The following is a 20,931-nucleotide window of genomic DNA, read 5'->3' as shown; positions in this document are numbered from 1 at the left end:
TTTTTTACACCTCATTCCACGTATAGATACTATAGATAAGCATATCTTTTATATTTAATATATAGTTTAATCATAATGTAAGTTGATATTTTTGAGTGCATTGAAGATAGTTATTATTTCTTATATGGAGAAAAATTATATGGAGTTTGAATTACATCCTCTATCATATTATAATCTCTTATAAATTCTAAAGAAAAATTTTTGAAAAATAATAAATAAGTAATTAAAAGACTCATTTTTAAATGGATTATTTCATATCTGATGAAAACGATTTTTAAATAATATATGATTGAAAAGAAATTAATTTTCTATATAATTTATCTATTTTATTAAATATCTTTTTTTAAAAATACTTTATATCTTTCTTTCTCATTGGTTCTCGATAATTCGAAAAAAAATTAATCGGAATTTTCAAAAGGGGTCTTATAGTAAGGGGGGATCTTATTATAGGGGGGGATCTTAATATAGAGAGTATACAGTATTTATTTTCTAATTATTAAATTTTGAGTTATGATATATCTATTACTGCATACATACACTATAAAAGCTATTTCTGAAAAATCAACTTTTTATAATTTAATAAATAGTAAAAAAATACTTAATAAAGAATGTTAAAAAATCTGCAAATTAAAAAAGAAAACAATGATCTAGAAATAGAAATCGCACCTTGGGCTATATTAGATTAAAATCTTTTAGATTAAATAAAATAATCCATAAATACAAAAGATCGTTTTTGTTCAAAAGTGAGTCTTAACTTATAAGGAGACAATGTTAAATATTAATCTATATTTATTGAGTTACTTAATTTAATATCCAAGTTTGAATATGTTGAATACCTTTGTTTGTTGTTTGGTTACACTAATTAAATTGACTAAGATTCTTTGAAGGCCCTACTAAAAAGTATTTTTGCGCTTACAAAACTAAAAAAGCTTTTTCTATATTTTGATTTCTAAGTGATAAATGTGAAGGATTTTTAGTCTTATGAATTAAAATGCTTATCTTAATCTTCTTAATAAATTTCTGAAATTAGAGAGTTAGAACTTGTGATAAATAAAGAAAATCAATTTTTTATTGGCAAAGATATCAATTTAATATCTTTTTTTACTTGTTATCAAAGATCAATTAAATGTTTGAAATTAGAAATAAAAGAAAACAAATAAACTAATGAGTAATTAGTTAGCATTATAAAAGAATTATTTTTTTTATAAAATTTGAGGGTATTTTATTTTTCTCTAAAAGATAACTAAGACGCTATTGATATTTCTCTACTAATACAGAGTCTATTTAAAATAAATTTAGATTCTTTGACTTTAGTACTTGAAAAATGTGAGTAAAGTGATATTTAAAGTAACATCTTTGATGGTTAAAACAAAGGCTAATATTTAACCAAAGATATCAGTTTAGTTTTTGTAGAAGTAAAAAATATTAGCAATATTATCTAATAAATATTAATTAATTTAGACTAGTTTGCTAGTTTAGAAAAATTTCATCTACAAATTGACAAAAATGACACTTTGCATAATTTAGAAATGCCATCAAGCAGTTGCTTAGATAAATCTTCTTCTCTTACGACATTCGATTTAGACTTAAAAAACACACGTATATCAAAGTCTTTTCTTGACTATATTAATGATATCCAATTAAAAGTATTTGAGAAAGCTTAAAATTTAATTATTCATCAAGAAAAATACAGACTATAGATTGAAAGCTTAGAAGAAAACCTAAAACACTTTAAATTTAATTATGATTCTTTCCGAAATGAGCAATTTTTAGATTAAATTCAATAATGTAAGAGCCTTTTTTTTAAAAAAAAACTAAATCTTAAAAGGCTTTAATTAGAAATTTTGAATGAAAATTAATACCTTTTAGTTGGGAGTGGCAGCATTGTAGAAGAAATACATATAACTCAATAGACTAATTAATAAGATATTAATGATTTAGCAAAATTCTTAGGTTCAATTGATAAAAATTATCTGAAATCATTAACTATTTTACTTTCACCTCTTTTTAAATCTGTGCATTTAAATACAGAATAGTTGCAGCTTACTTTACTATAGCTAGAAGGACTAAATCATATTGATTATGATTTTACCAATGCAAGATAGTATTTCAATACATTATTAGCATTTATTAGTGATAGAATGGTAAATTAAATTTAATTTGCTAATTTAAAATTCATGATAGAAGATTAATTTCAAGAAGATCTCTTGATTAAAAATTTATAAACTTAATTTAAATATAAAAATGAGCTTCAAAGTGTTGAAATTAAAATAATTACTAATTTGAATAGCTTTTTTTGGATAGCAAAATATAAAAATAATGAGCAAATTCAACTTTAAATATTTTATAAGAAGAAAATTGTCAGCATTTTCACAAGCATAATATTAGAATTGAGCAAATGTATATCCAATATTAATTTAGATCTTAAAATATTTGAAGTTGATTATAATTTACATTTAAAAATGAAAGGAGATGAGCTTAAGAATAATTAAAATAAATAATTGATTTGCCTGAAAGAAAAAGAATAAAATAGATTACCTTTACAAGAATTAAGAGTAAAAAGTGCAATAAATATAGAATTAAATTAATAATTTAACTTTAGTGATTTAAATGAATCATCACCTATTTAAACAGAATATTTAAAAATCAGCTAATGTAAAAATTTATAAAACAATAACTTGTTAACCAAACAATTCTTTGGTTTCAAGGAATTGCTGGTATAAGGATATATTTTTGCAGATAGTAAATTTATACAAAAAATATTAGAAACAAAAACCATATTATCCTTTTAGTATATTTAAGATCTAGTTATTAATCTTGACACTATAACAGAATTTAGAGATTATTTGAGAGGATTAAAAGTGGAAAATCAGCAGCTAAGTTAATTAAGAGTTTTCAAAATCTAATACTTAAAAAAAAGTTTTCATGTTAATAAAATAAAAAAATTAAAAAGTATAGTTATTTGTTGATTTATATTTATTTAAATATAGCATAAAATAAATTGTTCTAATAAGCTTTTTAATTTAATTATTGATTTTTAAATTCCTAAACCTAGGAAATTTAAATTTAAAAAATTTTTTATAAAATAAAATTATTAAAACACTTTACAAGAAAATTATTTTTGTTTCTTTTCTGACTAATTTGAAATTTGTTTAAAGACAACAAACAATCATTAATAAAATGAGCTTGGATTAGTAACAAAAAATATAAATTACATTTAAATTAATTCTTTTACTGGATAATTAAAAATATTCAGAATTTATATGATATAAATAAATTAATTTGATAAAGTAGGAGTTAATGGGAATCTTAAAATATCTTATTTTGACTTTGTTTTTACTTCATTATTATAATTTATTTATTTTTATACTAAGATTTTTCAAAGATATAATTGCTTCTATATCAATTTATTAATTTAAATATTGTTAAAAATCTCAAAATTAAAAAAAAAATGAGTAAAATTGTAAGGTAGTATATTTTATTTTAGTCTTAATTTTCTTGGAAATGTAATATTATTTGATTATTATTTGTTTTAAAAAGTAATAAAAAAGCTGTTCCCGTTCCCTAAAAAATAGTAGCAAATTGAACTTTTATTGATAAAATCCATAAGCTAATCAAAAAATAAATAAAATTGCTAAAAAAGTAGAAAAATATAAATTAGATATGAAAAGACCAAAAATACTAGTTTTAGCAAGCTTATCGATCATTATAACAATCATATCAGCTATAATAGTTTTATATTTCACTTTGTTAAAATAAAAATAATATATTTCTGATTTTTCAAGCCTATTATTTGATAAACAAATTTAGCATATTTCTTGTATTACTGCCACTCTTTCAAGCTAAATTAGTAGAGAAGCTTAAATATTCCCTACATTCGCAACTACACTTAATAACTTTGTTGTTAAAGTGCTTAATGGAACTATAAATATCTATCCAGGTCATGTATACTCCTTAATCAACTTTAATTTGCTTTAATAACAAAAAGAAGAAGACACCCTCTCCTCTTTAATAAAATTAGACCCTAATCTAGTTAATAATTGGCAGTTTGGTCTATTATTTTTTATAAAAGATCTAGATGAAATTGCTAAATAGTATCTATTAAACATTTATAAATATAACATTTTATAGAGATCTTTCTAACATGATAATGATATATAGTAAAGCGAAAGGAAAATAAAATTTGATAATATTTTTTTTGCAGTAGAATAACCAAATATTGTTATAAATAGCAAAAATAATACAATTTTTTAAAGTTTTTTATCTAAAAAGTGCTAAGAAGGAAATGAAAATTAAAACTACCCTCATTGCCAATCTTGGTTTTAAAATACAGTAAATTAAACATATATTTAATTTCATCCACCTTAACTGATCAAAGTTGCTAATAAAAGCTTAATTAGCTAGCTATAATGTTAGCAGCTTATACATAAAAACTATCTTTTTAGTTTAAATAATAATCAAATAATTCTTTGTGCATAGACTATATTAACATAATTCAAAAACTATTTTACTAATTTAGGCAATTACAATTAATACACTTATTTAATTGATTCTTCGAGTTTAATTGTGCTTTAACATTAAAATATTAGTTCTGATAATCTTGATGATTTTTATTAAGAAGTATTTTAATATGTAAATGAAAAATCATAAGCATAAGAATTGAGTATTTCTATCTAAAATTATATTTAAAATTTAGATTGCATATAAAATAAAGATTTAGAACATAAAATTTAATTTTGTTAACAATAAATAAATTTTACAGCTAATAGCATATAAAATGTTGTTTTGTTATCTCCAATAATTATTTAACAAAAGCTTTAAATTTCAAATCTTTTTAACCTAAACTCAAATAAACTTCATAGTTATTAATAAATACCTTATTTAATTATTAGTTTTTTGTCTAAAAGCGATTTCAAAACATGGGAATACAATTTAAGCTAAACATTAGAAAAATATTTCATCTTATTTACAATATTTCTTTCCATACTTACCATTCCTTTATCAATTTTTGTTTATGCTTACTTATTAAATCACTTTATTGCTATAAATGATTAAGTTGATATTTTAATAAATATTTTGAAAGAAATGGAATCACATAAATTTGATAACAATATTCATTCAAACAATTTAGAAGATTTATTTTTTTCTTAAGAAACTAAATTTCTATCAAAGCTTTTAGGTAATTTATTAAATATTATTATACACTTCAGAAAATATATTTGACATAAATGACACCTAAACCCTCATTAAGTTGAGTAGCCACTTAACATTCTTTTAAAAAATTTGCAATATCCATGCTGAGGGTATTACTAAAAACAACATAGGTACTCTTCTGTTGGCTAAAGGTCATCTTTTTGAGGCTCTTGAGTATTTTGTGTAATCTATTGTATGCGCGAGATACGAAATTCAATAGTTTTGTAAAGAAAATCTTTACTCATTTAGTGCTTTTTTACTTTCTGAGTTTGGATACTCAAATAATATGCAAGAAATTATCTCCAAATAAAATAATAGAATTTCAGTAAGCAATTAATTAATTAAGAATTTAATTTATTCTTTAATGAAAGTCAAATTAAAACATCTCTTAAAAACAATTTAATTCAAAGAAAATTTTTTACATTTTTAAATGAAAAAGTGAAAGTATAACTTAATTAAACTTATTTTATATAAATAAAAAATGAATAAAAAATTTCAAAAAAAATATTTTTAAATCTTTAACATTATAATTAAGGTATTTTTCATACTCATTTATCCACTTCAATTGATTTCATTATTTTTAATAAAAGTTAAAAAAAGAAAAGGAAAATTCATTTAAATTTTTTATAAAAAAAATAAATTTATATTTTTTTAAATTAAATAAAATTCTTAAAAATTAATTTAGATAAAGTTCATAAAAGAAAAAGAGCAGTGTAACTAAATAGAGCACTTAAAAGACAGTAAATTCATCAGTTAATAAATTAAAAAAGCAAGAATCTAATTACTCACAATCATCTTAAATAGATCCAAATTTGATGGGAAAGTTAAAATTGTATAATTAATTTTTAAAATAAAATGATATAATGGAACAAGCAGTGAGCTTTGATGAATCTAAAGATGAATTAAAGGAATAAAGAATATACCTTTTATAAAATTTATATTCAAGAAATAGAAATTTTAATATAACTCTGATACTTATTAATGCTTTTTACAAGAGTAGCTTCAATTTTTGGAATGAGTTAAATGAACAAATGGACTTATGTTCTCGAATATCAAATTATCTTCCTTAAAAGGATTTATTACAATATGAAATACTTACTGTAAGATATAAAATTCTATTTGAGTTAAAATAAGTAAAAAAATTAGACTATGTAGAAAAAGAAATAGAAAATATTATTCAAAATCATAAGTAATAGAAAGAGTAGCTGTTATAGAGTAATTTATTTAAAAATAGTAAATACCAATACTAAGAAACTTTAAATTAAGTTAAATAATTGAATGAAAGTTCTAACAGTACCATTATTTCAAATAATCAGTTATACAAATATAAAGATCAAATCCCATCAAGAGGATTTAAATCAATTCCTCAGACAAGAAAAAAACCTAGTTTATTCAAAAAAGCATAAATTTAAATAAAAATGAAAAATTTAAAGAAATAATACAGTAGATTTTATATTAAAATAATTCAGTTTATCAATTTATTATCAAATTAAATGATACAAAAAAAATATTTCTTGAGAATAAAGTTCTAAATAGTTTATTGCTGAAGCCTAATTTAACAGAATACGATTATAGAAATTACTTTTTAAACAAAGTTAGTGAAGTTATTACATACTGCAAAAAATTCCAAAAGCTAGATATTCTTTTTGACTTTAGAAATAATTTAGACTCAGCAGTTTAAGATTATTATTTACTTAATAATTACTACTCTATTGATAATTTAAACTGTATATTTACAGTTTTTAAATCTTAATTCTTAGTATAAAGTGGCTAATTTAAGTAGGCTGCTGAGATGTTAACAAGCTTATTTGAAAAAAATAAATAAATTATGTCTCATTTTTCAATAAAAATTTGTATGGTGCTTAAAGAGATTTTTGCAAAAACTAAAATTTAATCAACAGAATTCAATCAATTTTTTTTAAAATTTGACAATAACATGTCTATGTAAATTGCTTTGATATTTGATTGTCAGAACAATAGTGAATTAATCTTTTAATCAGTTTAACTCTTTAGCAATCTCATTAATTAAGTTCTCAACTGGGCTAGAGATCAGTTAGGAATTATCTTAGCTGAACAAAATTAGATGATAGTTGAAGCTTTTATGCCTATGATGAATATCTAACAAATCAAATTTTTATAAAACTAAATTATAAAAAAACTGATGGGCGTAATTAATGGTGATGTAAACTAACTTTTTGAAAAATTAAGCTCAAAAATATATGATGATATATGTCTTTTAGATGACCAAAATAAACAACAATTAAAAGTTAAGGAATCTTTTATCAACTAATTAAACATTTCTTAATAAAATTAATATAGTCCTAAATTTACAAAAAACTATGCTTTAGATAGTATATTTGAAGAAAAATTACTTTTAAGCTAAGAATTAGATAAATCTTAAATTTCCTTAATAAGCGAAGAACCCACAGTTTATAAAAATAATTTAAGAGGTCTTTAATAAGTGGGAAGTGTTAGAAATTTTATTAACATAAGAGAACATTACTAAGCTTAGAGAAATATCTAAAAAAACTCAAGTAAAAAGCCTCAATAATAGATTTTCACCCCAAAAATTTTAACTCACTTAGGTGATGAAAACTTGATCTAATCTCAAATTGAAGATTCAAATCAAATAGTTGCTATGAATAAAATTTGTTAATTAACAAGCGAACACTTCTTCCATATATCAATCCGTAAAGCCCTTTCAAGTTTATTTGTCAACCAAATAAAATATGAGTAAATAAATTAAAGATTATAAAAAAGTAGTGGATTAAAATTCAATTTTCAGTATAACTTTATGTAATAGAGATATATTATATACTGCACAAAATAACTAAACATATAGAATAATTTTTTGTTTTAAAAGCTTAGCTAAATTTTATCTGCATTAAATATTTAAGTGATAATATTACTTCAATTTACTGGATCTTCTTTTATAGAGTAGTAACCAGGATAAGTATATATTTATAAAAAAGTTGAAGTATTCAGAGTATTCTATCATGATAAGCAAATTATTAATTTCTTGAAAAACTAGAGAAATAAAGTTAATTTCTACAGCTATTCTACATAGATTTAGCATTATTGATTTCCAAAAATATCTTCTGATGTATAAATACATGAAAAAAGTTTGTTTTAAAAATAAAAAAAATTTAATTAACTTATTATATTGTATTCCAAATCGAAAAAAAATATGTACATTTGATCATTAAAAAATATTTTTAAAAGGATTAAAAATAATTCATTTTTCTAATATCTTTAAGTATTTTTTTTAAATTGCAACCATTTTTGTTTGAAAATATACATAATAATATAAAAATAATTAAATTTAAGATTAATAAATATTTTTCTATTTATTTTATGAAATTAGTATTAATCGTCTACTTAAATTTAAAAATTATTTAATTTTTTTAATAATTTGGTTCTTATTTTAAAGATATTCGTATAAAAATATTTGGTGTAATTGTAATAAATATTAAAAATAAATTATTTATTTTAATTTTAATTTCAAAATAATAGAATTTATAATTTTTATAATTAATTTTATTAACTCCCTCCGCTTCTCCTCTTTTTATTATTCATATTTATTTACAAAATAAATAAATGAAAATTTATCAAATTTTAAAAACATAAATTTGAAAATTTTAAATTAAATTTTAGTAAATACAATTTAATTGAATTTAATTCTTTTTTTAGTTTAATATAAAATTTAGCATATAGACAGAAATTATTAATAAAAAGGATTTGCTTTGAAAGCTAAAAATATCAAAAACATCTTAAGTAATTCTTTTACTAAGTGATTAAAAATAGCCAGAATATATATTAATTTATTTGATTAAATTAATAAAATAGGATTGAGTGATGGTATATTAAAAACATCTAAATTTGACTCTTTTTCTATCTTATTACCAAATGAATTTATGCATTAATTAATTTGTTAACATTTTTCAAAGAAATATTGTCTTGTTATCAATTTTTTTTGACTAAAAAATATAAAAAACCACAGAATTTCAATAATCCTTAATAAAATTTTAAGATTACATTATTATATTTTAATATTAACTTATTTAGAAATTTAGTATTGTTTGTCTGAAAAAGCAATATAAAAAATTAGTTCCACCAAATAATTAATTAGATAATCGTTGAATTTTTATTGATAAAATCATAATATTAATTGCTAATCTTTATTTTAGAAAGAAAAGTAAATAAGAAATGAAAAGATAGAATAAAATACTAGTTGTAGCAAGCTTACCGATTATTATAACAATCATATCAGCTATAATTGGTTTATATATCATTTTATTAAAATAAAAATAATATATTTCTGATTTTTCAAACCTATTATTTGATATATAAATTAAGCATATTTCTAGTATTGCTGCTACTCTTTCAAGTTAAATTAGTAGAGAAGCTTAAATATTCCCTACTTTTGCAACAGCGCTTAATAACTTTATTGCTAAAGTATTTAATCACAATATAAATATCTATCCAAGTCATGTATATTCATTAGTCAACTTTGATTTACTTTAATAATTAAATGAAGATTCATATCTCTCTTCTTTAATAAAATTAAACCCTAATCTAGTTAATAATTGGTAGAGAGATAAATTATTTTTTATAAAAGATCTTGATGAAAATGCTAAATAATATTTATTAAACCTCTACAGATAAAGCATTTTATAGCGATCTTTCCTACATGACAATGATATATACTCTAACAATCGGAAAATAATTTTTGATAATATTTTTTATGCAGCAAAATAACCAAATTTCCTTTTAAATAGTAAAAACAAAACAATTTTTGAAAACTTTTTATCTTAAATGTGCTAATAAGGAAATGAAAATTAAAACTACCCTTATTGCTAATCCTGGTTTTAAAATACAATAAATTAACCATATATTCAATTTCATCCACCTAAACTGATCAAAGTTGCTAATATAAGCTAAATTGGTCAGTTATAATGCTAGCCACTTTTAGATAACAGCTATCTTTATAATTCAAATATCTTATAAATAATTCTTTGTGCATAGACTATTATAACATAATTCAAGAATTACTTTACTAGTTTAGGTAATTATTACAGTTAATAAGCATACTTAGTTGATTCTTCAAGTTAAATTGTACTTTAGCATTAAAATAAAAATATTAGTTCTAATAATCTTGATAGTTTTTATTAAGAAGTACTTTCACTTGTAAATGATAAATCATAAGCGTAAAAATTGAATACCTCTATTTAGAATTATCTATAAAATTTAGTTTGCATATAAAATAAAGATTATTTAGATACTAAAATTTAATATTGTTAATAATAAATAAACTTGACAGTGAATAGCACATAAAATATTGTTTTAATATCTCCTATAATTATTTAACAAAAACGTTAAATTTCAAATATTTTTAACTTAAACTCTAGTAAACTTCATAACGATTAACAAATACCTTATTTAATTGTTTGCTTTTTGTCTGAAAGTGATTTCAAAACATGGGAGTATAACTTGAGCTAACGTTTGGATTATTACTTCATTGTATTTACTGTATGTCTTTCAGTTCTTACTGTCCCTCTATCAATTTTTTTTTATGCTTACTTATTAAGTCACTTTATTGTAATGGATAATTAAGTTGATTGCTTAATAAATATTTTGAAAGAAATGGCTTCACATAAATTTGATAACAACATTCTTTCAAACAATTTAGAAGACTAATTTTTTTCTTATGAAACTAAATTTCTTTATCAAAGCTTTTAGGCAATTTATTAAATATTATTATACACATCAGAAAATATTTTTGAAATAAACGATACAGAAACGCTAATTAAGCTGAGTAATCATTTAAAATTCTTTAAAGAATTTTATAATATTCATGCTGAGGGAATAACCAACAATAACATAGCTACTCTCCTAATGGCTAAAGGTCATCTTTTTGAGTCTCTTGAGTATTTTGTTTAATCTATTGTATGCGCAAGATATGAAATTCAATAGTTTTGTAAAGAAAATCCTTACTCATTTAGTGCTTTTTTAATTTCTGAGTTTGGATACTCAGATAATATACAAGAAATTATCACAGAATAAAATAATAGATTTTCAGTAAGCAATTAATTATAAATTAATTTTTTCTTTATTTAAAATCAAATTAAAATACCTCTATAAAAAATTAAAATAAAATTAAAAATTATTTTTAAAATAAATAGATAAAATTCGTAAATGAGAAGAAAAAGAGCAATGTGACTAAATAAAGCTCTTAAAAGACAGTAAATTCATCAGTTAATAAATTAAAAAAATAAACAACTAATTTCTCATAATCAGCTTAAGTTGATCCAAGTTTTTTAGAAAAATTAAAATTGTACAATTAATTTTTAAAATAAAACAATATTATGGAATAGTAGATTATTTTTGATGATTCTAATGATGAATTAAAGGAATAAAGAATATACCTTTTATAAAATTTATATTCAAGAAATAGAAATTTAATTATATCTCTGCTTCTTATTAATGCTTTTCACAAGAATAGCTTCAATTTTTGGAATGAGATAATTGAGATATTGGACTTGTTAACTAGAATAACAGAGTATCTCCCTTAAAAAGAATTATAACAATATGAAATATTAACTGTAAGATACAAAGCTCTACTTGAGTTAAAAAAAGTAAATAAATTAGACTATGTAGAAAAATAGATAGAAAATATTATTCAAAATAATAAGCAATCGAAAGAATAGCTTTTATTGAGTAAAATCTTTAAAAATAGTAAATAATAACAATATGAATTTGTAAATTAAATGAAATAATTTAATGAAATTTCTAACAGTTTTATCATTCAAAATAGCCCAATATATAAGTATAAAGATCAAAGTCCCATCAAGAGGAGTTAAATCACTTCCTCAGAAAAGAAAAAAACCTAGATTATTCAAAAAAGTATATATTTAAATAAAAATGAAGCATCTAAAGATATTTCTATACAGACTAATTATTAAAACAACTCGATTTATTAATTTATTATCAAATTAAATGATACAAAAAAGATATTTCTTTAGAATAAAATTCTAAATAACGGATTGCTGAATCTTAATTTAGCAGAAAATGATTATAAAAATTACTTTTTAAACAAAGTTAATGATATTATTATATACTGCAAGCAAAATCAAAAGCTAGATTTTCTTTTTGACTTTAGAAATAATTTAGATTCAGCAGTTTAAGATTATTATTTACTTAACAATTACTACTCGCTTGATAATTTAAACTGTATTTTTACCGTTTTTAAATCTTAATTTTTGGTTTAAAGTGGCTAATTTAAGAAGGCTGCTGAGATATTAACAAGTTTATTTGAAAATTAAAAATAAATTATGTCTCACTATTCAATAAAAATTAGTATGGTGCTGAAAGAGATTTTTGCAAGATCAAAAATTCAATCTAGAGAATTTAATCAATTTTTTCAATAATTCGACAATAACATATCAATGTAAATTGCTTTGATATTTGATTGTGAGAAAAGTAGTGAATTAATCTTTTAATCAGTTTAACTCTTTAGCAATCTCATTAATCAAGTTCTCAACTGGGCTAGAGATCAGTTAGGAATTATATTATCTGAACAAAATTAGAAAATTATTGAAGCGTTTATGCCTATGATGAATATTTAGCAAATCAAATTTTTATAAAACCAAATTATAAAAAAACTGATGAACATCATTAATAATGGAGATGTAAACTAACTTTTTGAAAAATTAAGCTCAAAGATATATGATGATATATATCTTTTTGATGACCAAAATAAACAACAATTTAATGATAAAGAATCTTTTATCAACTAATTAAGTGTCTCTTAGTAAAACTAAAGCAACCCATAAGCCGCAAAGAATTATGCTTTAGATAGTATTAGAGAAGAGAAATTACTTATTAGCTAAGAATACGATCTATCTTAAATTTCCTTAATAAGTGAAGAACCCACTGTTTATAAAAATAATTTAAGAGGTCTTTAATAAATTGGAAATGTTAGAAATTTTATTAACACAAGAGAAACATACTAAAATTAGAGAAATATCCAAAAAAATTGGAGTAAAAAACCTCAATAACTGATTTTCACTCCTAAAATTTTAACTCACTTAGGTGACGAAAGCTTGATCTAATCTCATATTGAAGATTCAAACTAAACAGTTGCTATGAATGAAATTTATTAATTAAAAAATGAACACTTCTTCCATATATCAATCCATAAAGCTCTTTCAAGTTTGTTTGTCAACCAAATAAAATATGAGTAAATAAATTAAAGATTACAAAAAAGCAGCGGATTAAAATTTAATTTTCAGTATAACTTTAAACAATACAGATATATTATATACTGCACCAAACAGCTAAGCATAAAGAATAATTGTTTGTTTTAAAAGCTTTGCTAAATTTTATCTGCATTAAATATATAAGTGATAATATTACTTCAAATTGCTGGATCTTCCTTTATTGAGTAGTAACCAGGACAAACATATATTTATAACAAAATTGAAGTATTTAGAGTATTTTATAATGATTAATAAATTGTTAATTTCTTGAAAAACTAGAGAAACAAAGTTAATTTCTACAGTTATTCAACTCAAATATAGCACTATTGATTCATAAAATTTTAACTAATTTTATTAATACGCTAACAACTGCAGAAAAAAGTTAGTTTATTTTAAATGAATAAATTTAAATTAAATAATAATCGTCGATTTCGAAGAAAAGAAACTGGAGTCTTTTTTAAAAAAAATATATTTACATTATTATAAATTAAAATTATTAAAAATTTTAAAGTTTGAAATTAATTTTATTTATACATTTTTCTTAATTTAATTTTTTATAATTAAATATATAAATAAGTAAGTTTGATATTTAAAACAGAGATGAAATGAATCCATTTTCATATCCTTTTTTTAGAATTCGAGTATATAAAAAAATAATTATATATCTATTTGAAAATGACAATCCTATTTTTCACAATTTTTTTTCTTTATGGTGTTATATATGAGTAACTAACTATGTATATGAAATAAATATTTTACAATAAAGTATATTAGCTTTAAAATTAAATTTAATGATTACTTAGTTTTTAGTTATCCTTGAAATAAGCAGAGAAATAATTATCATTTTTTCTATAAAAAATAAAATTTTACATTTTTTAAATATAATTTGAGAATATTAAATCATCTCTTGTTACATCATAAAATTATCATTCTTTAGATTTCTTAACATACTTAAAATTTATTTTATTCATTTAATATATATATTTTTATAGAAAGATATTTGTTATGCTAGCTAGATCTATAATTTCTTCCTCACTGATTTTATTTTCATTAAATTTAAAGTGATTGATTACCAAATAGAGAATTTTTTAAAATTATATATTTAATTTCCTAATCTGATAATTATTATTGCAAGTTATTTTTTAGTTGAAATATTTATTAAAATACCATAAATACAAATAGAGATAATTAAGATTAAATGGTTTTTTGATGTTTTGCATAATTTAAGGTATATCAGTTTATTTATTGTATGTATTTGATTATTACTTTTATAAATATTTTTAATATAGGCATTTATGTCTTAATGATATTTCAAATAAATTGTTTTAATATATAATTAATATAAAATAATTTGTAAAATTCATAAATTAATTACTGTATTATTTTTTAAATAAATAAATCGATTATAATTAGGATTAGAAATAAAGTAAATTTAATAAATTGTTCAATTTGAATAATCAGAATTATTAAAAAATTTTTTGATTTCAATTCTCAAAAAAGAAACATTGCTAGGTTAGAAAAAGATGAGTCTTTAAACTGATTTCAAATTAATGAATAATGCAGAATATAGAAAACAAACTCTTGAAAATATAAGAAAAAGAGGGAATTATAAAATGTTATTGATAAAAAATAAGCTTAGAAAATTATTAATAGAAGATATTTAAAAATTAGATTTAAATACAGAAGATTGCATATTATTTAAACAAACAAAATAATTAATTAATGTATAATTATTATAATATTTATTATAAAAAGTGTACAATAATGTAAAATAAATCTAATTAAGATTTTAGTTATGTAAATTAAAATAAAATAAGACTTATATGAAAATATGATTAAATATATTTAATATTGTGATTTTACTGGACTTAAATAAACAACCCCATTATTTTTTAAATTAAATTAATACATATATTAAAAACTTCAGAATTTATTTCAATAATCCTTAAAAAAAAAATTTTTAAATTACATTGCTATATTTTAATGTTATCTTATTTAGAAATTTAATTCTGAAAAAGCAAAAAAAAAATTACTTCTACTAAATAATTGAATTCTAATTGATTGAATCATAATAAAGAATAATTCAATTTCTAAAAAATATCATAAAGTAAATTAGAGATGAAAAGATAGAATAAAATACTAGTTGGAGCATGCTTACTAATTATAATAACAATCATATCAGCTATAATGGGTTTATATTTCATTTTATTAAAATAAAAATAATATATTTCTGATTTTTCAAACCTATTATTTGATATACAAATTAATCATACTTTTAGTATTACTGCCACTCTTTCAAGCTAAATAAGCAGATAAGCTTAAATATTCCCTACATTTGCAACTGCGCTTAATAACTTTGTTGCTAAAGTGCTTAATGGCACTATAAATATCTAGCCAGCTCATGTATATTCCTTACTTAACTTTGATTTGCTTTAATAATAACAAGAAGATTCATATCTCTCTTCTTTAATAAAATTAGACTCTAATCTAGTTAATAATTGGTAGAATGATAAAGTATTTTTTATAAAAGATCTTGATGAAAATACTAAATAATATTTATTAAACTTCTACAAATAAAGCATTTTATAGAGATCTCTCCTACATGATAATGATAAACACTCTAGCAATCGGAAAATCATATTTGATAATTTCTTTTATGCAGCAAAATAACCGAACATCATTATAAATAGTAAAAACAAAACAATTTTTGAAAACTTTTTATCTTAAATGTGCTAATAAGAAAATGAAAATGAAAATTAAAACTACCCTCATTGCTAATCCTGGTTTTAAAATACAATAAATTAAACATATATTCAATTTCATCCATCTTAACTGATCGAAGTTGCTAACATAAGCTAAATTGGTCAGCTATAATGCTAGCAACTTTTAGATAACAGCTTTTTTTATAATTCAAATATCAATGAAATAATTCTTTGTGCTTAGACTATTATAACATAATTCAAAAATTACTTTACTAATTTAGGCAATCTTTACAATCAATAAGCGTACTTTGTAGATTCTTCAAGTTAAATAGTATTTTAACGTTAAAATAATAATTTTAGTGCTAATAATCTTAATGGTTTTTATTAAGAAGTACTTTCACTTGTAAATGATAAATCATAAGCGTAAAAATTGAATATTTCTATTTAAAATTATCTTTAAAATTTAGTTTGCATATAAAATAAAGATTATTTAGATACTAAAATTTAATATTGTTAATAATAAATAAACTTTACAGTGAATAGCACATAAAATGTTGTTTTAATATCTCCCATAATTATTTAACAAAAGCATTAAATTTCAAATCTTTTTAACTTAAACTCAAGTAAACATCAAAACGATTAATAAATACCTTATTTAATTGTTTGCTTTTTGTCTTAAAGTGATTTCAAAATATGGGAGTAAAACTTGAGGTAAAATTTAGATTTTTATTTCATTGTATTTACTGTATGTCTTTCAGTTCTTACAGTTCCTCTCTCAATTATTGTTTATGCTTACTTATTAAGTCACTTTATTGTAATGGATGATTAAGTTGATTGCTTAATAAATATTTTGAAAGAAATGACTTCACATAAATTTGATAGCAATACACTTTCAAACGATTTAGAAGATTTATTTTTTTCTTAAGAAACTAAATTTCTTTATCAAAGCTTTTAGGCAATTTATTAAATATTATTATATACATCAGAAAATATCTTTGAAATCAACGACACAGAAACGCTGATTAAGCTGAATAATCATTTAAAATTCTTTAAAGAATTTTGTAATATCCATGCTGAGGGAATTACCAACAATAACATAGGCAGTCTTCTGTTGGCTAAAGGCCATCTTTTTTAGGCTCTTGAGTATTTTGTGTAATCTGTTGTATGTGCAAGATATGAGATTCAATAGTTTTGTAAAGAAAATCCTTACTCATTTAGTGCTTTTTTACTTTCTGAGTTTGGATATTCAAATAATATACAAGAAATTATATAAGAATAATATAATAAATTTCCAGTATGCAATTATTAGCTTTTTTTCTTTATTTAAAATCAAATTAAAATACCTGAAATAAAAATTAATAAAAAGAAATTATTTTTTACACATTTTTTAAAAAAAATAAAGGAAAATTAAAAATTATTTTTTAAATTAATAGATAAAATTGATAAAAGAAAAGAAAAAAATCAGTGTGACTAAATAGAGCTCTTAAAAAATAGTAAATTAAATAGTTAATAGATTAAAAAAGTAAACAAGTAACTATTCATTATCAGCTGAAGTAGATCCAAGTTTATTAGAAAAATTAAAATTGTACAATTAATTTTTAAAATAAAACAATATTATGGAACAATAGATTACTTTTGAAGAGTTTAAAGATGAATTAAAGGAATAAAGAATATATCTTTTGTAAAATTTATACTCAAGAAATAGGAATTTAACTATAACTCTGCTTCTTATTAATGCTATTTAGAAGAATAGCTATAATTTTTGGAATGAGGTAATTGAGCAATTGGACTTATTAACAAGAGTATCAGAGTATCTCCCTTAAAAAGAATTATAAAAATATGAAATATTAATTTTAAGATACAAAGCTCTTTTTGAGTTAAAAAAAATAAAAAAATTAGATTATGTAGAAAAATAGATAGAAAATATTATTCAAAATTATAAGCACTCAAAAGACTAGCTATTAAATAGTAATTTCTTTAAAAATATTAAATAGCAACAATAAGCATTTGTAAATTAAATCAAATAATTTCGTGAAATTTCTAATAGTTTTATCATTCCAAATAACTCTAAATATAAGCAAAAAGATCTAAGTCCAATCTTGAGGAGTTAAATCCCTACTTCAGACAAGAGAAAATCCTAATTTATTAAAAAAAATATATATTTAAATATAAATGAAACATCTAAAGATATTTCAATAGAGACTTATAATTAAAATAACTCGATTTATTAATTTATTATCAAATTAAATGATACAAAAAATATTTTTCTTTAGAATAAAAGTCTAAATAACGGATAACTGAAGATTAACTTATTAGAAAATGATTATAGAAATGACTTTTTAAACAAAGTTAATGACATTATTATATACTCCAAGCTAAACCAAAAACTAGATATTCTTTTTGAATTTAGAAATAATTTAGACTCAGCAGTTTAAGATTACTATTTATTAAATAATTTCTACTCGCTAGATAATTTAAACTGTTTTTTTACAGTTTTTAAATCTTAATTCTTGGCATAAAGTGGCTAATTTAAGAAGGCTGCTGAGATGTTAACAAGCTTATTTGAAAATAAAAAATAAATTATATCTCACGAATCAGTTAAAATTTGTATGTAGCTCAATGAAATTTTTGCAAAATCAAAAATTCAATCTAGAGAATTTAATGAATTTTTTCAAAAATTCGACAATAACATATCAATGTAAATTGCTTTGATATTTGATTTTTAGGACAATAATGAATTAATCTTTTAATCAGTTTAACTCTTTAGTAATCTCATTAATCAAGTTCTAAACTGGGCTCGAGATCAGTTAGGAATTATATTAGCAGAACAAAATTAGAAGATTGTTGAAGCTATTATACCTATGATGAATATTTAACAAATCAAATTTTTATAAAACCAAATTATAAAAAGACTGATGGAAGTAATTAATGGTGATGTAAACTAACTTTTTGAAAAATTAAGCTCAAAGATATATGAAGATATTTGTCTTTTTGATGAACAAAATAAATAGCAGTAAAATGATAGGGAATCTTTAATCAACTAATTAAGCATTTCTTAATAAAGCTAATATAGTCCTAAAATTACAAAAAATTATGCTCTAGATAGTATATGTGAAGAGAAATTACATTTAAAAAAGGAATAAGATCAATCTTAAATTTCTTTAATAAGTGAAGAACCCACTGTTTATAAAAATAATAAAAGAGGTCTTTAATAAATTGGAAGTGTTAGCAATTTTATTAGCATAAGAGAATATTGCTAAACTTAGAGTTATATCCTAAAAAACTCAAATAAAAAACCTCAATAATTGATTTTCACTCCAAAAATTTTAATTCACTAAGGCGATGAAAGCCTGGTTTAATCTCATATTGAAGATTCAAGTTAAATAGTTGGTATGAATGAAATTTGTTAATTAACAAGTGAACATTTCTTCCATTTATCAATCCATAAAGCTCTTTCAAGTTTGTTTGCCAATCAAATAAAATATGAGGAAATAAATTAAAGATTACAAAAAATGGGAGGATTAAAATTCAATTTTCAGAATAGCTTTAAGCAAAAAAGATATATTATATACTGCACCAAATAACTAAGCATTAATAATAATTCTTTATTTTTAAAACTTTGCGAAATTTTATCTGCTTTAAAAATATAAGTGATAATATTACTTCAATTTGCTGGATCTTCCTTTATTGAATAGTAACCAGGACAAACATATATTTATAACAAAATTGAAGTATTCAGAGTATTTTATAATGATTAATAGATTGTTAATTTCTTGAAAAGCTAGAGAAACAAAGTTAATTTCTACAGTTATGTAACTCAAATATAGCATTATTGATTCATAAAATTAGTTAAAATTCTATTAATACACTAACAAGCTGCAGGAAAAAATTAATTTATTGCAAAAAAATAAATTTAAATTAACTTATGAGTATATATTATTTTTTGCAAAAATTTGCAAATTGCTAATTACTTATTGCAAATAAATTGTAAAAAATTAAAAATTATTTTAAAAAAGTAGTTTTTAATATTTTATTTAAACAAAAATATATTAAAAAAATAAAAACGAATTATAATTTTTAACTACTGTAATATCATTAAGAATTAATTATTATTTTTTTATTTAATTTTTTTTTCTTAACTAAATTTTTGAATGGCATTTTGCTATATATTAATTTATGCTTGTATAAAATTTTACATATAAATTAAAATATATACTAATAATATCGATATATTATCTAACATTGTTAAATATATCTGTATAATATACTAATATTTATATTATTTTAGATAATAACTTTATCACAACTAAAATATTAAGAACTACAGAATTTCAATAAACCTTTATAAAAATTTTAAGATTACATGATTATATTTTTATGCTAACTTATTTAGAAATTTAATATTATTTGGCTGGCTGGGAAGCAATATAAAAAATTAGTTCTACCAAATAATTAGAGGTTCATTGAATTTTTATTGATAAAATTATAATATTAATTAACAACATTTATTTTAGAAAGAATAATCTAATTTCTTAAAAAGTAGCAAAAAGTAAATTAGAAATGAAAAGATAGAATAAAATACTAGTACTTGTAGCAAGCTTACCAATTATAATAACAATCATATCAGCTATAATTGGTTTATATTTCATTTTATTAATATAAAAATAATATATTTCTGATTTTTCAAACCTATTATTTGAAACACAAATTAAGCATACTTCTAGTATTGCTGCCACTCTTTCTAGCTAAATTAGTAGAGAAGCTTAAATATTCCCTAC

The 20,931-nt window shown here is 20.7% G+C and overlaps 4 protein-coding genes across 4 annotated transcripts; 3 read left to right on the top strand and 1 right to left on the bottom strand. All coding sequences in view use genetic code 6, as the record gives it.

Annotated features, from left to right (window-relative positions):
* Positions 1–1,395: 1,395 nt before the first annotated feature.
* Positions 1,396–1,983, bottom strand: TTHERM_000105639 (hypothetical protein; the record flags this gene model as incomplete). Its single annotated transcript, XM_012796644.1, has 1 exon — positions 1,396–1,983. The coding sequence occupies one exon, from the start codon at positions 1,981–1,983 to the stop codon at positions 1,396–1,398; it is 588 nt and encodes a 195-aa protein (XP_012652098.1).
* A 5,146-nt stretch (positions 1,984–7,129) lies between these two features.
* On the top strand, positions 7,130–8,093 carry TTHERM_000105638 (hypothetical protein; the record flags this gene model as incomplete). Its single annotated transcript, XM_012796643.1, has 2 exons — positions 7,130–7,926; positions 8,057–8,093. The coding sequence occupies 2 exons, from the start codon at positions 7,130–7,132 to the stop codon at positions 8,091–8,093; spliced, it is 834 nt and encodes a 277-aa protein (XP_012652097.1).
* Positions 8,094–10,408: 2,315 nt separating this feature from the next.
* Positions 10,409–13,902, top strand: TTHERM_00105630 (tetratricopeptide repeat protein). The gene is made up of 2 exons (XM_001012313.2): positions 10,409–11,271; positions 11,376–13,902. The coding sequence occupies exons 1-2, from the start codon at positions 10,795–10,797 to the stop codon at positions 13,779–13,781; spliced, it is 2,883 nt and encodes a 960-aa protein (XP_001012313.2). The 5' UTR covers positions 10,409–10,794; the 3' UTR covers positions 13,782–13,902.
* Positions 13,903–16,970: 3,068 nt separating this feature from the next.
* On the top strand, positions 16,971–19,989 carry TTHERM_00105610 (tetratricopeptide repeat protein; the record flags this gene model as incomplete). The annotated part of the gene is made up of 2 exons (XM_001012311.2): positions 16,971–17,447; positions 17,587–19,989. 2 exons carry the CDS (start codon positions 16,971–16,973, stop codon positions 19,987–19,989), a joined length of 2,880 nt encoding a protein of 959 aa, XP_001012311.2.
* Between the last annotated feature and the right edge of the window lie 942 nt (positions 19,990–20,931).

Source organism: Tetrahymena thermophila (genome assembly GCF_000189635.1).
Source record: "Tetrahymena thermophila SB210 genomic scaffold scf_8254716, whole genome shotgun sequence".
Taxonomy (NCBI): domain Eukaryota; phylum Ciliophora; class Oligohymenophorea; order Hymenostomatida; family Tetrahymenidae; genus Tetrahymena; species Tetrahymena thermophila.
Note: the sequence above shows the minus strand (reverse complement) of the source record. Positions and strands in the feature narration are given on the sequence as shown.